This window comes from Anser cygnoides, chromosome 4, assembly GCF_040182565.1.
Source record: "Anser cygnoides isolate HZ-2024a breed goose chromosome 4, Taihu_goose_T2T_genome, whole genome shotgun sequence".
Classification (NCBI taxonomy): Eukaryota; Metazoa; Chordata; class Aves; order Anseriformes; family Anatidae; genus Anser; species Anser cygnoides.
The window spans coordinates 76,084,187-76,099,786 of NC_089876.1; the positions used below are offsets into that span (position 1 = coordinate 76,084,187).

The 15,600-nt window shown below is 42.4% G+C and overlaps 1 protein-coding gene across 1 annotated transcript; it reads right to left on the reverse strand.

Moving 5' to 3' along the window:
- Positions 1 to 1,029: 1,029 nt before the first annotated feature.
- Positions 1,030 to 15,357, reverse strand: ETNPPL (ethanolamine-phosphate phospho-lyase). Its single transcript, XM_013185353.3, has 13 exons — positions 15,238 to 15,357; positions 13,924 to 14,042; positions 13,612 to 13,771; positions 12,867 to 12,941; positions 10,921 to 11,014; positions 9,793 to 9,909; positions 7,973 to 8,055; positions 6,777 to 7,002; positions 5,736 to 5,890; positions 4,925 to 5,014; positions 4,581 to 4,711; positions 3,471 to 3,538; positions 1,030 to 2,605 (listed from the first exon to the last, which is right to left on the reverse strand). Exons 1-13 carry the CDS (start codon positions 15,303 to 15,305, stop codon positions 2,474 to 2,476), a joined length of 1,518 nt encoding a protein of 505 aa, XP_013040807.2. The 5' UTR covers positions 15,306 to 15,357; the 3' UTR covers positions 1,030 to 2,473.
- Between the last annotated feature and the right edge of the window lie 243 nt (positions 15,358 to 15,600).

Below are 15,600 nucleotides of genomic sequence, written 5' to 3' on the forward strand. Positions count from 1 at the left end.
ACTATCCAACTGGAGCAATTGTTTCTCCATGTAATTTTAGTATGTGCAGAAACAAGACAGGTAGAGGCCCAGGCCCCTTGTGCTTATGAACTTGCAACCTTTATTTCCCTCCAAATTTAGATTAATTGGATATTTTTCTAGTTCTTCATCATGTTTTTGGAAATTACATATTAATGACCTGCCACAAGGCTGTTGGGCTGTGTTCTTTGGAGCGTAACCCTCCCAGTTGTTGGGAACAGCATGCTGCTTGTTCTGCACACTGTGGGTGAGGCACAATGTAAGGAGCCCTCACCTGATATTGGGAATGACTTAAGCTGTGCCTTTAGACACATACCTTGGTAGGAAAAGTGGGTGGGAGGGGAAAGAAATGGGTAAGTTTGTTGTTGTTGTTGTTTTGTTTTTAATTGAAGGGAGACAGGTGCAACATGTTCAGCTAGTTTAATTTGCCGACAATGAGCGCAAGGTGTTGGCCTCTTAGTAGCATGTAAGGAAGGTGCTTTCACCAGCTTCAAAGGGTTGGTTAATTTTGAGTCCACCATGGAGCTGCTAGTGCCGATGTGTGGCTACAGGGGTACATTAAGCCATCTGTAGAAAGCACTGTGGCAGCCTTGATTTTGAGCAAAGTGCCATGGAAAAGCGCCTTTGGTATGTTGGTACTTGTACTACGTTAGTCTGTCAGTGGTTCATCTAGTCGGAAGAAATTCCTCTACCAGCCTTCCAAAGGAGGTTGACTTGGGCCTTTGTGCGGATGGAGAGGCCTGTGCCATGGGTCCTGGCGCAGAGCCGGCAGGGCCCGGCCCTGTTTGCAGCACAACCCTGCAAGCAGTGGAGCTGTGGCAGCTGGGATAACCTCCAGCACGGAGGGTGAGAGCTGTGTACAGCAGAGGACCACATAGAGCCTCGGGGAGACACAGCCAAGCCAGCTCTGTTTTGGCATGGGGAGAAGCCCAGGCCAAAACTGAAGTGGTCTTCCTCATCAAGCGGGTGTTACTGAAGAACGAAATTGAAACAAAAACACACCTTTGTGGATGATTTCATAATTACAAATAAGAGATTTATTTTTATGGAATTATTCAAGAATCGTGAAATAGAAAATAAGCCAGCTTGAGGATGTTGGATGAAGTTACATTGGAAATATCAATATTAATAGAGCAAATTGTGGAAAACATGAAATTAAATAAGGTGCTCAATTTTCACTCATATTGGTGGTGGTGTTAGCAGCAATTATGAAACAGCAGAACTCAGGGTATGAAAATTGAATTATTTTTTTTTTCCTGAAGTACATACCACTTGTAAAGCCCTCAGTGTTTTCCATAACATAGAGTTGTGCATATATTAAAAGAGAAAAGCAGGGCTTGTGCGCTTTCACTGAAATCTGACACCAACAAGGAGGCACAAGTCAGGCTAGAATATCTCCAGCAAAGACAGGCAGTGCCTGCAAAGTGGCTCCATGCATGTTTTATGCAGAGGTCCTCTCATTTTAGTAATCTATCAAATGTTAGCATAGCCATTTATGTGTCAGGATCCAGTGCAACTGGTGTGCAACTCTTCATCACCTCTGACAAAAAGTAACAGAATCGCTACAGAAGGATCAGGCAGTACTTCCTACAGCTTTCAAAACATCTAAAATCCATGGGAATGCAAGCTGGGCTATCCCTGGGAGCCTCGTTTCAGTGCATCTGAAATTATCTATACTGTACTTGCATATTTTGTGGACTTAGAGGGTTCAATATATAAACTTTTGAAAAAAAGAAAAGCTAAAATCTTACTCTATATAAATAGTTCTCTATAAAAGTTGCTTTACCAATAGAAAATTATGATCCATATTCATTTCTTTGAACACAAAGTAAGAATGGCTTGCATGAACATTGTTCCTCTACACACACAGAGGTAGACTCTTGGTAGAGCATCACTAACATTAACAAAGTTACACCAATTTATATCAGCTGGGAATATGGTCCATAGGACCTAAGATACACAGGAAGATAGCAATGATTTCTCTCTCAAGTATTGTTTTGTGAATTCAGCCATTAAAACATGGAAAGTAATTAACATCTCAATATTATATATTGAAATTTAAAATATTGTAAAAATAGCATGTTAAGTTCATCATGTTAAACTTTATAGGATTGGTGATTTGCTTGTATGGTGGTGAAGCAATTCAGACTCTGTGTAATATGAGTAAATCCACAGATTTCACAGAGTTTGTTTACCTAAGCCAAGCCTGCAATCAGCACCAAGATATTCACGAATCACTTGCCCGTTCTGTCACATGTAGCTTTCAGGCCACATGGTATAGTTCTCATATATCTGAAAATGTATTTTAAAATCCTAATGAAGCTAATAGGTATTTAGTCGATTTAGGGAAGGTAGCACTAGGCTTCAGACAAATCCTAGGAGTCAGACTATTGCACTCTTCACCTCAAAAGCAAATAGAAAACAAATTCAAACTGAAAAAGAAAACTTTCCATTTTCAAGTTATTATTCTTTTACTTGGCACTGAGCGTTTTTCGGGGTAAAAACCATTTTCTTGTCTGCAGACAGCTCCATTCATACAGCTGGTGCTTTCATTTGCAGGCTCTGCTTGAGAACTCCCTTCATTAGTCTGAAACACAAATGAAATATCAATGAAGGCGCATGCTTGTCTTTCAACAGGCAGGCATTGAACTTGGTTCCCATTAAGAAGCTCTGCCTGATTCTCCTCTTTCAGAAGCATAACTTCTCACGTTTGAAATAAATTGAACCGAATGTGTACAAATGTATGAAAGAGTTTGTACCCCAAATCTAGATTTATCTATTATCCAGATAGCCAGTAATCCATACGATCTCTGCTTTGATTATTGTCTCCCTAGACAGCTGAGCTCTTGCCTCTCTGCCATTTGCAGCATCACTGGAAAATGTGTGAAGGGATGCCTCAGTGAGCTTCCCTATAGCACAGTGGATGACATGTATTTTTAAGGGTGTGAGAAATTATATATGATTTGTCCAAAGCCAGTGCTGCAACCTAAGGAGTCCTAATTTGGATGTCAGCCATTCATAGTCAAAGATTCCATTACAGTGGAAACTAAATCCTCGGAATGCTCTAAAAATTGGAAATTTTCCAGGCTGAAGGCTTGCTTAGAAAGCCAAATATCCATTGGTAGCACTCAATACCTAGAACTGGTGAAATTCTTGACTGCTTAAGAGCTCACAGTTGTGTGCAGCCCAAGGTCGGGTTGCTTGTATTTGCATATATATAAGGCAGACAAGGCAATGGGCTTGTCTATGAAATGTTCCTTGTTGTAGGTCTGTGTAGGTCAGCTCTTTTTAGCTTTGCCCCAGTAACATAATCCTCTCAGGCTCCTTTCAACAGACTAGTTCTGAGCTCAGTATCAATGCACAGAGCCTCTCATGCCACCAAAAATGAGGGTGTCATTTGCTTCACCAAACACCTATATGAATAAGATTGAAAAAAAAAAAAAAGAACATACTTTTCTTTTACATTGTGCATTTGCAGATATGTCATTTCCTGTCTTCATTCCAGTTGCCTCTTCGATTTCTAAGAAAAAAATAACAAAAATAACCAGGCGTAAGTAAGCATACAGTCAGTTTAACTGCTAGCTGAAGGAAACAATACCCAATCAACTATTCCTCTGAGCATTTATCCAATGGGAGAGTAACTGAAAAGTAAAGAATACTTCCTAAAACATTTTTCTAAGGAAACATGATTAATGTATCAGGACTGTGGGTGTTTGAATAGCATGAACTTAGCAGCTTAGCCAGAGCACAGGTATATAGACCTTATATACCCTATAGATAGACCTTTCAAAGCTGAATCCTGCAGGTTTATGCTAGGCTAGCTCCAGTTGTTCTAACCTCAGGAGATGGGAGCGTTTGATGTAGAATGAGCTTGGAGAGTCCTTATGTTAATAATATGTTATTAATGATAAATATCCTGATGTTATTTTCCCCTGCACTGGTCCCCAGGTAGAAGCTAAATAAAGCCTGAAAACCTTCAGGCTGAATTTGAGTGAGACAATCATATTCAATGAAGCCAGTTAAGAAAAGAAAGAAAAAGAAAAAAAGAAAAAAAGAAAAAAAGAAAAAAAGGAAAAAAGGGTAAAAGGGAAAGAGGGAAAGAGGAAGGAAAAAGGAAAAAAAAAGAGGGAAAAGGGGGAAAAAGAGGGGGGGAAAAGGGGGGAGAAAGAAAAAAAGGGGAAAAAAAGGGGAAAAAAAGGGGAAAGAAAAAAGGAGAGCATTATGGAAAGTTTCACCAGTGTCTTTCAGAAATCTGGTGAATTAATTTATTTGCCCCTTAACACATAGCATATGTGACCAGAGATAAATAAGAACACTGAGCCTATGAGACAAAGAATCAAGAGCAGGACTTTGCCTAAGAAGTTTGGCTGAAGTACATTTGAGGCTTTTAAATTTATTTTGAGTAAATGGCATTGAGAACAGCAGTTTGGACAAGGAGAAGGAAACGTAATTGCTTTCTTTTCCTTGTGTATTGTAATAGCCTGCATTATGGTACTGTGGCTGGTGTTTCTAAAGTGTCATTACAACAAAGAGTATTCTTGTGATCATTAAACCATACATACCTGTGAGAAGTACATCAATTTTTTCCACTACATGTTTTGCATTTTCCATAGTGAAACACATTGGTGGTTTAAATTTTAGTACATTTCTGTGTGGTCCATCTGCACTAAGGAGGATTTTCTGCTCTTTCAGCCTGTGGAAAGAGGAAACAGTTGTGTTAAACACAGATATACAACTATATTGTGCCCTGTCAGACCCTTCATGCCAAGTTCAACTTTGAAATTTTTCTTTTTTTCTAATACCATGTCATCAGAAGCTACAGAAATTTAAATTGAAATTAATGAGTAACTGCTAGGGAATATTAGGAGGGTTTGATCACTGCATGTAGTCATTAGAAAATATTTACTTGTAAATAAGATGAAGGGCTTCAGCTGTGGCTGGTGTTCTCTTTTGTTGGTCTTTCACCAGATCCACTCCAACAAACAATCCAACACCCCTGGAGAAAAAATAAAACAGAAAAATGAAATCCAGTGTCAGGAACCCAAGCCTTCTGCTCAAATGTAGACCTAACAACTGCACTTCCCTTTCTTGGGATGCAAGAGGGGAAAGAACAAGAAAATGATGAGACTTTCTGTTTAGCTGTCTTTTGGCACTTGCTACTTCAGATGATCAAGCGAGATAACAGCTAATTCTGAATAAATTTAACTGGCTCATTAAGGCTACATGGCCAGCTAAGAATATTCTTGCCCTCTTATCCTGTAAACCTCAAAACAAGGTAATGTGGAAGACAGATAACCGAAAACAAGAATTAAAAATAACAACAACAACAACAACAATAGTAAAAACAAAAAACTAAGAGGTTATCAAGGTTCTAACATGAGATGAGGGATACCTACACTAACACCTCCAAATGAAACAGTCCAGAGATTTGAGTGTCTCCATCATCCCAAGAGTGTGCTGGCAACTGGGCTATTGCATGGGGGTGTGCGTTAGCCTTTCTAAGCTACATTTATTTCCCAGCTAAACAGCTGAATGGAAACATTTATTGACAAACATGTTGTTTACAGTATTAGTTTTGGGTAGTCCAGTTTCAAAGAGGTGGAACATAATAATGGCATCCTGTTTCTGGGTTCTCCTCACCCCAGACTTTCTTTCTTTTTTTTTTTTCCCTCATCATTTCTTCTCTCTGAAACACTGAAATGCCATAGGGCACCTACCTGATATCTCCCACTAAGGGATGCTTCTCCTTTTGTTCAGCCAGCAATTCTAGGAGATAATTTCCAACACGTGTAGCATTTCCTTGGAGATCTTCTTTTTCTATTACCTCCAGTACAGCCAAACCAATTGCACATGACACTGGGTTGCCTCCAAACTGATAGTAAAGACAATGGGAAAACAACATCCATCAGAAACATTCATCCATGTCTACCCGGGTAGTTTTTGCTTGTCTTCTCCTACTTGGCATATAGTGAGGAAAGCTTAAAGAGGCAGAGATTTTGTGCTGTGCAGGCTGTGCAGCAAAGCTCCCCATGGTTTGGGCAGTGTACTAAAGCCCAAGGGAGGGACCTCCCTGTTCCTCAGCTTCGGGTTTCAGTAATTCGAAGATTTCACAGCTCAAGTGTTCAAGCTGCTCTCATGGTTCGTAGACTATATACACAGGCAAAATGCTCCTGTGAAGAGCAGTGGGTGACAAATCTGGTATTTCTTCAACTGTAGGGTGTAAACTCCATTGAAAGAAAAGAGAATTCATGGTAGCTGGGAAGAAGTCTCAGCCACAGGAGCAGAAAAGAGGATTTAACAAGAAAGCTGCTCCTCTGTGGCATGCATGCCACTCAAATGTTTCCTGGTAAAGGGTCACTGTTTTGTTAGGTGACGACTGCACAGCAAGGTCTGCCAGGGCATGAACCCCACCTGCATACCACCCGTTGCTGAGCCTATCCTAGAAAATGAAGTGTTACATGGTCAGCATTTCAGAGGGGAGCTAGGGAGAGGGAGGAGTAAGGAAGCGTTTATCTATATGGCTATGAGATGAGGTGCATGACTTGCCAGAGTCCTGCTGGTCCATTTTAAGATATACCACCTGGTAGAGAGCATATTTCAAAGCCTCTCCACTTGTTTGTAGATATTAGCTTGTGACTGACTTGAGCTCTTAGCAATATGATGCAGTGATGGATGCAGATGTTATGTGAATCGCCTGAACAACTGGTAACTGCTAAATGTAAACAAACAAAAGGACAAACCTGCATGTACAAACTTACAGTATTGAAATACTCCAGACCAGAAGCACCAAAACTTTCAGCAATTTCCCTTGTTGTGACCACGCAAGACATAGGATGGCCATTGCCAATGGGTTTTCCCATGGTGACAATGTCAGGCACAAAGTCTTCACCTTGCAGTTGAAAAGCCCAGAAATGCTTCCCAATTCTGCCAAAGCCAACCTGGACCTCATCAGCTATGAATACACCTCCTGCTGCACGCACATACCTGGAAACAAATAGAATAGCTTGAGTGACTAACTTCGCCAACTGGTCTTGAGTCTAGGACAAGGATATTGGTAGTACAGAAAATCTCCAGTGTGAAACCAGTTTAGACAATAAAAAAGAAAGAACGTAGCTGCTGAAACACAACTTGGTATGGAACTTCAGTGCTGCTGCTCTAAGAACCACGCTCAGAGACTGCATAAGTGGCTAAACCCCCTGGCATACATCCCAGCAGTCTGCTTAAGAAGAGGTTGGTTCTTCTTCTCTTATTCCAAAGACTGCTGCCAGGACTCTGTTTTCAGGAATAGTCAGACCTGTGAATCCTGAGTGACTCAGCTTGAGCTTATCCTTTGTCATAGTACTTGAGCACTACAAGTACTGCAAGTACTACTTGAGTCCTTCGTTGACTGGGCTCTTACTCAGGCCCTAATAAACCTATAGTTCATTTATCAAATTTCTGACAGATATCAACAGCGACTTTTTCTAGCTGTATTTAACTGACTCCATTCAAGCCAATTGTTTTGCTTTTAGTGTGACAAAACAGAGCTGGGGTGTGCAACAGAGACTGGAAACTTATCAAGCAGAGCTGTAGCTATTTCAATTGAAAAAATATTAATTGACTAAATGTTAACAAAAAATGTCTAGTATTTTGATGCAAAATAGGAGTACTGTAATTTTACTGCAGGGCTCCCTCTCTGATGGTTCAACTTCATCTTCCATCATATTTATGGCCTGAAGATTAAAGATAGAAAAGGAAAGACAATTATCCAGCTAAAAATAATTAGTCAGCTGATGTTCCATAAAAAATAGAAGTGAAATCATACTTTTCAAACAGTAGGAAGAAATCACAGATAACCAAGAGCAAGAGAGGAAGATAGTTGATTTGACTGGATCAGCCTATAGTGAAAAATGTTTGTTTTTTTTTTTTTCTCCAGTTAATTTTCAGCTATGCCCTTTCAAAGTGATGTACGTACTCTGCCACTTTCTGGAAATAGCCCACAGGTGGAATTACTTGGCCTCCACAACTCTGCATGGATTCGGCTATGAAAGCAGCAATCTACAAAAAACAAACTGAGGTAAGAGCTATGTTCATCTGCCTGGCCTTTGCACAAACATCTAACAGTCTAGAAATAAATGTTTAAATGTGTGCCCAAATTTAATCACACAATGGTTTCGACATCTGAGGGTTCTTGAGGAGCTATGGCTAGAGAATTTTTTCATTTTTTTAAATTGGGGGTGCCCAAATTTGCAGTAGCCAGGGCCACCTTTGTAACCTGATGGGAATACAAGGACCTCCATTAACCCCCGGTCCTACAGCCATTAAAGTTGAAGACACTGGTGTCAGCGGACAGGCTCCTGGGAGCTCTGTAAATTTATTAACAGATTTCCATTTACAGGAGACATACCACTGTTTGCCATTTTCTCCAAGAGGCAAATAAGACTTGCTTAATGTCAGGACTCTCCAGTAAGAGGTATATATGGTGATCAGCTTAATTGTTCAATCTTTTAACACCAGGTAGAGTTGGGTAGAAGCTGAACTATAAGATGACCTGAGGCTATGCTTTGGGCACCCCTGCCTAATGAAAATAACTAAAGAAGTGAAATATCAGCATGAGGCACTTGACATAAGAGGAGAAAAATTCTATAGGTGAAATAATTCCAGTTGCTAGGAATGAAAAAGAAAGTTATTTCAAGTCAGGAAGGGCAAAAGGAGCGGATCAGACACACTGGAACATCAAAATTCATTTCTTGTCAACATGTCTATGCAGCAGAGATACAATATTACCCCAAAGTCTCAGCATAAGTCTGTTATTTAAGGGATTGCATCCCCACACCACTTGTGAACCCCTCCCTGAGCATCAAGAAGTCTCTCTGGTCTGGTGCAGTCTTCCTGGAAACAAGGCCGAGCAGTAACGTGTAAAGAACCGTACACTATATTTGAAGAGGCATGCTACGGCCAAAGAGTACGAAGCTTCCCATAGCATGTGAGGCTTAGCCTTTAGCACAACTTGTCCTGCCACAGGTCTATGTCACCAAAACCTAAGAAATATGCAAAAGAAAGGAAACAAGGGAAGAAAAAAAAAAAAAAAAAACACAAAACTATCCGTTAGTAGAGGATAAAAAAAAAGTTGATGAAGAAATTAAAAGAAGAGTGATACAAGTCCATTGGACTAGAAGGGAACATGTTGTTCCAATCTCCACAGAATGTGGGGCTTTAAATCAAGCCCTACGTATCTCTAAATGCTTGTGCCATCATACAAAATATTAACACACATTGTAAGTAAACCTGTTTAGAAAGGATCTTTTTTTTTTTATCAAGGTCATGTTGTATATTATTGAAAGGTTCATCTTTTCAGATGACTCCAAAGTTACCTTAAGCTACCGGAATCAGAAATGTAGTATCAAGGTTTTATCTATCTTTTTCTCCATATTTTCTCCATTCATAGAGACTTTTATATATCCTTGCTAAAACTTGTGTTCTCAGCTGACCTCAAAGCTTGCTTGTGCCCTAAGATATTTACAGTCTACTGGTGCAATGCATAAAATAGAGAATTAAACTGTTTTGGTTGTATCTGCTCATTTACAAATGTATAATTGATCCTTTCACTGATACCTAGAAAAATTATGATAAGGTTGAAAAATGGCACATTTTGAAGACAGAACACATCACAGGAAAATGAAAGGCAAGCAAGGGAAACTAAGTAGAGAAACATGTCCTTAGTTTCCTGTTTCATGCCTCCATTTTACTCTAAATAAATGAAGCTTCAGCATTTCTAGAGCACGAGACACATACCTTGCGTCCATTCTTCTGTGTTTCCTCAATAATCTTTTTCACCTCTTCAGCATAAGCACTTGCTGGATCTGGGTGGTCTTCCCTATATTTCCCTCTGTAGATATCTGGAGAAGGAGCCTGAGAAGACCAATTTAAAAAAATATATTATTATTATTTTTTAAAGGCAATCCTTCTGTGAAACATTTACTCTCTGTTTCTTTTCATTGCTCCAAGTTTTTCTAACAGGGTACAGTTCTGTCTTTCCACATAGATACATAACAGGAGTTAGCACAATCTCAATTTCTTCATGGAATTGCACAAAAATATGTACAGGAGCCTAAACTCAAAGCCAGCCCTGTGATATGTTCAGCATTACTGGACGAAAATGTTGAAAGAGCCATCTACCTCATCCACCTCTTCAAGCCCATTCCTCCTCTCCCCTAAGACATAATACTGAGTCCTCATCTGTCAACTTATTTCAGTTTCTTGCAGGAATTTCCCTTCCTGCAACTGGAAAACTGGGTTTTTCAGTCTGGCACTTGATTTCCAGCATCCTCATCACAGTAAGACTCTGTATGACCTTCAAGCCTCCACAAACAATGTTGGAAGAAGTTCAGTAAATAAAGGAATGGGAGCATTATAAAGAGTTCAGAAAGACCTGTGAGCAGTTTGGTGTGCTTCTCTGAGCTGAGAGTGATTTTTGTCATTGTAAGATATACAAGATCAGGCTGGAAATCAAACGGTAGCCTGTTCAGGTGAATATCCATGAGCTCTGTACCCAGAACTGTGTGCACATGGGCTCTGCCTTTCCAGTTTTTTGAAGTAGACTTAAAAGTCCTGCATATCTTTAGCCAAATTAACACAACAGACATTGGCTACCTTCCTCAAACTGTGTATCTGTACAGTGCAATGACTCTGAAAACTTGTAGTGTACTACTGAATGAATTCAGCCTTGCAGACGAGGACTCTCTTTGAAATCCAAAAGCAAACAATTTTGCTGTATTAAGTCCACTGACACTGACACCAGTGTATGTACGCTGGCATCAGCAAAGCAGAATGAAAGTATATTTACACCAGAAGTAGCTAATTGAATACACCACATAATAGGCATAACAATAACCAAAAAAAAAAAAAAAAAAGCTCACTTACCACATGCACAAACTCCTTCTTGCTGTCCTTTCCCAGCTGATTAAATTTATAGGGACTGATGTCAATCAGAGATGTAACATGGCCATGGTAAGCACTGCATGAGTGTTAAATATTGAAGTCACCAAATTTATAGAAGAGCTAAATTTACCATTTTGCTTATAAATAAACCAGAATACGAGACTGTATCTATAACACAGTAGCACTGTTTGTGACAGGATTGTAGTTTAATTCTCTCAGTCTTTCTCTCAAAGGCAATGTGAAATCGCTGTTGGCTTTAATTCACTAGCAAGACTGGAACCAGGGGTGACCTTTTGTTCTTGCATAAACTCAGATGCCAGCGTGAGGACAGAGCAGGAGATGTCCCCTGGATGGCACCACCTCTGAAGTGGCTGCTCTGGCCAGTTACGAACAGCAGTGCAAGGTGGGTCCAGCTGCCTCATGGCCACCCTGCAGGCCCTGCTCTGGCCAGGCCAAGCTTTGTAAGCTAGGCCCTAACACCACTGCAAAGACTCTCAAGAGTCTGCATTACAACAGAGGTTGTGGCCCTTATACAGCAGCAGCACACCCCTACCTGCCCTGAAGGCCCGACTGTTCGGCCAAAGCCAGTCGTGGGATAAGGGTGAACAGTGTTTGAATATAAAAGCTTTGTAAGTATGCTGAAGATGGTTACTATTGAGGCCAATTTGATCTAGAAATGAGGAAGCACAACCTTTTGAACCTAAAGCAGCATAATTCAGGGAATAAACACTTTCATTCAGCCATAAACTTGAAGCAGAGGGAACTGCAACCCAAAACAAAGACGAGTCACAATCAAACAGCAGCAGACATGTTGGGTAAAGAGAATACTTTTGCCTTCCTTTCTCTTCTTAACTCCTTTCTGTCAGTCCGACAGACCGCCAATGGGGGCAAAGAAATGACAGAAAACCCACCCTGACCGGGGCCACAGCTATAACAAAACCCCACCGAGCCTTGGAAACTGGGGGCCTGTGGTGTTCGGGCAGGCAAGACTTTGCAGTCAAGCAGAGTGACTGAGCCAGCTCCATCATCAGCTTCTCCTGACTGAAACTACTGTCAGGGGCTCCAAATTGCGTCCCTGTGGGTCAAGGAGGGCTAACAGGGATCTGGCTACAGCTGAGTCAAACAAGCTCTGTGCCTTTCAGTCACGGATGTGCTCCTACGGTTGCTCTGGCTGGATTTTCTGATCGTGACCTGAGGAAAAGATCCAGCCCAACAGCAGTGTAACCAATGCTACAGTTGCATCCAGGCTATGGAGACCCAGAGACTTGGTCAAGAACATTCCTCAGGACTGACAGCCCTTTCAGTTCCTCCTGATTTTGGAGCTGCTCAGTTTTGTGTGTATGCTCCTGTGCTCAATGGAGAAGAGCTGAGCATTGGTGCAGCCGGGAATCAACACCATTGCAGAGCTCCAAGGTCATCCTTCTTGAACACTGAACACTGAATGCTTATTTATTTAGAACCATGGAATCATAGCACCAAAGACTCATTTAGGTTGGAAAAGACCTTCAAGATCTTCAAGTCCAAAATGAAGCAGCAGAGTATCCAGCAGTATTTCCAGCAGAGTATCACAAACAGAAAGCCCTTTTCCAGAACAGCCCAGTGGCTAGACCGCTCAGTGATGTTTCAAACTAACGTTCATGTCTCTGGCATGAATTGCTTTGTCATTCTCAGTGGGAAACACCCTGTAACAGGTGACTGACCTTCTGGGGTGACCGACAATCTCTGTTTTTCACAAATCTTCAGAACTTGTGTTTATCCAAATGTGAAAAAGGGAAACTTATTTCCTGACCTCTTCTACTATGAAAGCAACAAAGCCTTTCTTTCAGCAGGCAGTACAGTACAAACAGCAGGGGGTTGCTGCACAGCCACTTCTGAAGTAATTGCAGGAGTTGCTGGCTGCATTTACACAAGCTGCTTTATGTACTTACTTCTCAAGGGTGATCACATCTTGGTGTCCGTGGTACTGCCGGGCCAGTCGTAAAGCCAGATCATTTGCTTCAGACCTGCACCACAGCAGATACATCCACAAAACAGTGAGGAAGGGCTTCCAATTAAAATCTATGCTAACAGAAGAGGAGGCAGGGGACACAGCAGGCTCTTCTTCTATACAGATTACAATGCTAAGGTTGTGACTGTAAATGCCACATAAGAGGGCGAGGAAAAAAACAGCCCTTTGTACAAACAGCAAACAAAGAGATGCTTTATTTCCCTCCCCCAGTTTGTTTGTGGACATTTACCTTCTGTAGGCACAAATGAGACCACATCGCAGAGCAACGAGCAGCTGAAAGCACAACACAGCCACAAAACCCCCCAAAAGTGTCAGGGCATGCTGGCCCTGTTTCCCCCCCCCCCCATGATGGCTCCATCCTCCCCAGCCATCAGGCAGCAGAGGACACAAATCTGCTCCGGCTACGGAGACCCAAACTTCCAGCCTGGTCCTCAGCCCCTCTGCTCCCATTGCCTGATGTTCTGCAGAGCAGTCTCATGCCTTGGCTCTCTTGCACCGAGCCATCATATCAAATATGACAGCTGCAGAGACAGAGTATCCTGCAATCAATCAGTACTGGAAATATTTCTGTTGCTTATTACTAAGTCCTACTTTAACAAATTCTGAGTGTCCATCTTGAACAGGGAGAAAATAGCCTTAATGAAAAAATATTTAAGCAGACATACCCAGAGTTAACAAAATAGCACACAGAGAGTTTCTCTGGCAGGGTAGCCGTAAGACGCTGAGCGTACTGAACGAGGTTGTCATGCAGGAACCGGGAGTTTGTATTGAGCAGTTCCATCTGTTTTGTTGCAGCCTTTATCACATATGGATGGCTGTGGCCAACTAAAGAAGAAAATAGTATTACTCGCAAACAGTCTGCTATTGAACCACACGAGGAAGCCGTGTGACCCTGTCATCGTCACTTGAAATACATGCATTACAATTCCTATTAGAAATGAAGCAGCAGAAGCAGTCTTACAAGATAAACTGCTTACCGTGTGCAACATTGTTGATACAGTCTAAGTATTTTTCTCCAGTCTCATCAAACATATATTGGCCCTGAGCACGCACTATCTTCAGAGGGTCCTTGGCAAAGAAAACTTTGCAGGAAGGCCTAAAAATGTATAAAACAACACCGTTTTAGTTTTCTGAGTCATTCCCCCTCCTTGGAGCTCTTTTGGTGACAGCTGCCTCCATCTGCAGAGGGGTGGTGAGATGGGGCTGACGAATGCCCCCTGGCACAGCAGGACAGCAGCAGTCCTGGGTAAGGGCACCCTCAGTCCTTGACCCTGTCTGGAAGGGGCTCCGTGCGAGCACGGGGACTGCAAGTCCTCCCAGGTCCTTACACGTCCCACTGCATTTGTAGGCTGTAGCTCTGGTTGTTTACATCTCTCACGGACATGTATAGCCAGTTAGCTCTCTGGGAATAAAGCTGGGTGGTTAAGAGCTATTTTATGCTATAGCCAAAAAGTCATTACGCAAGGGCTGACTGTACTGCACAGAGGTCATGTTCAAGAACAAAATGCTAATGCCTGGCAGACTTTATTTTCAGAGGTGCTGAGCAGGCACCTAAAATCTCGGTGTTTCTTCCTGACTGCTTTGAATAACATCTCTAAAAGCAGCTTTTTATAAGCACCTAATTCATGCTGGCTTCCAGCAAAACTCAGGTTCCATGTGACATTATCCAAAGCCCTCTTTAAAGTCTCTCTCCCTCCCCTTTTTTTCTCTCTTGGAGAACATGCCAGCTGTGTAATTACGTTGAATGATATTGCTGAGCAGAGGGAAAGCATTCTAAACTTTCAGAAAGGGTTATGTGGTCTCAGATAAACACGGCTGTTTCCAGGTAACTCAGTGCTACGAAATGCATCCCCTCAGTCGGGTGCACTGTGATCGCCAACTTGTAAAGCCCAGAGGCAACTCCTGGAAAGTGAATTCATCCACCCTCTTTCCTTCTCAAAGCTTATAGTCCTGCTGCACACATCTTTTTTCTGATGCCTCTGGCTACTCCTCTGCTCCACTTTAAAGAAGCACACCTCGTCATCGTCACTTGGGGCTGTTTCTTGACTACACTTTGCTCTTCTGCTAGGTCAGCCCTTTCTGCAGGTCTTTTTCTCTTTGCCCTACACAGCCCGGTGTAACGCGGGCAAGATTCCCTTAGTATCGAGCTGGCCCCTATAGAGAAGCCGGTGTGACACGAGCTTCGTGAACGCGTCTGGGCTCTGGCTGAGCCTGCAGCGGGTGGCTCAGCTCCTGCAGGACGAGGTCCCACCACCCTCACTGTGCTCCCCACCCACCCCTGCCGCCCCTACCCGATGTGCTTCCTCCGCAGGGCGAGGGTCTCTGCCTTGCTGTAGCGCTCCTCCATCCCGCCCGGCATGGCACAGAACAGCACGGCTCAGCTGGGATCCCCGCCTCTTATCCCAGCACTGGTGCTACCAAACCCCTCCTCCTCCCTCCCTCTCTCCTCCCTCCATCCCTCCTTCCCTCACTCGCTGTCCCTCGTTCCAGCTCCCAAATCACAGATGCCGTGGTGGGGGACCCCAGGGGCTTGGTTCAAGCAAGGCAAGGGCCGTAACAGCGTCTTCACAGCTCGGCTCCCTGTCTCCCAGGATCTGTTCGTGAGTGTGTATACCTCTATACAGTATCCACATATCTATTCCCAGAAAGCAGGG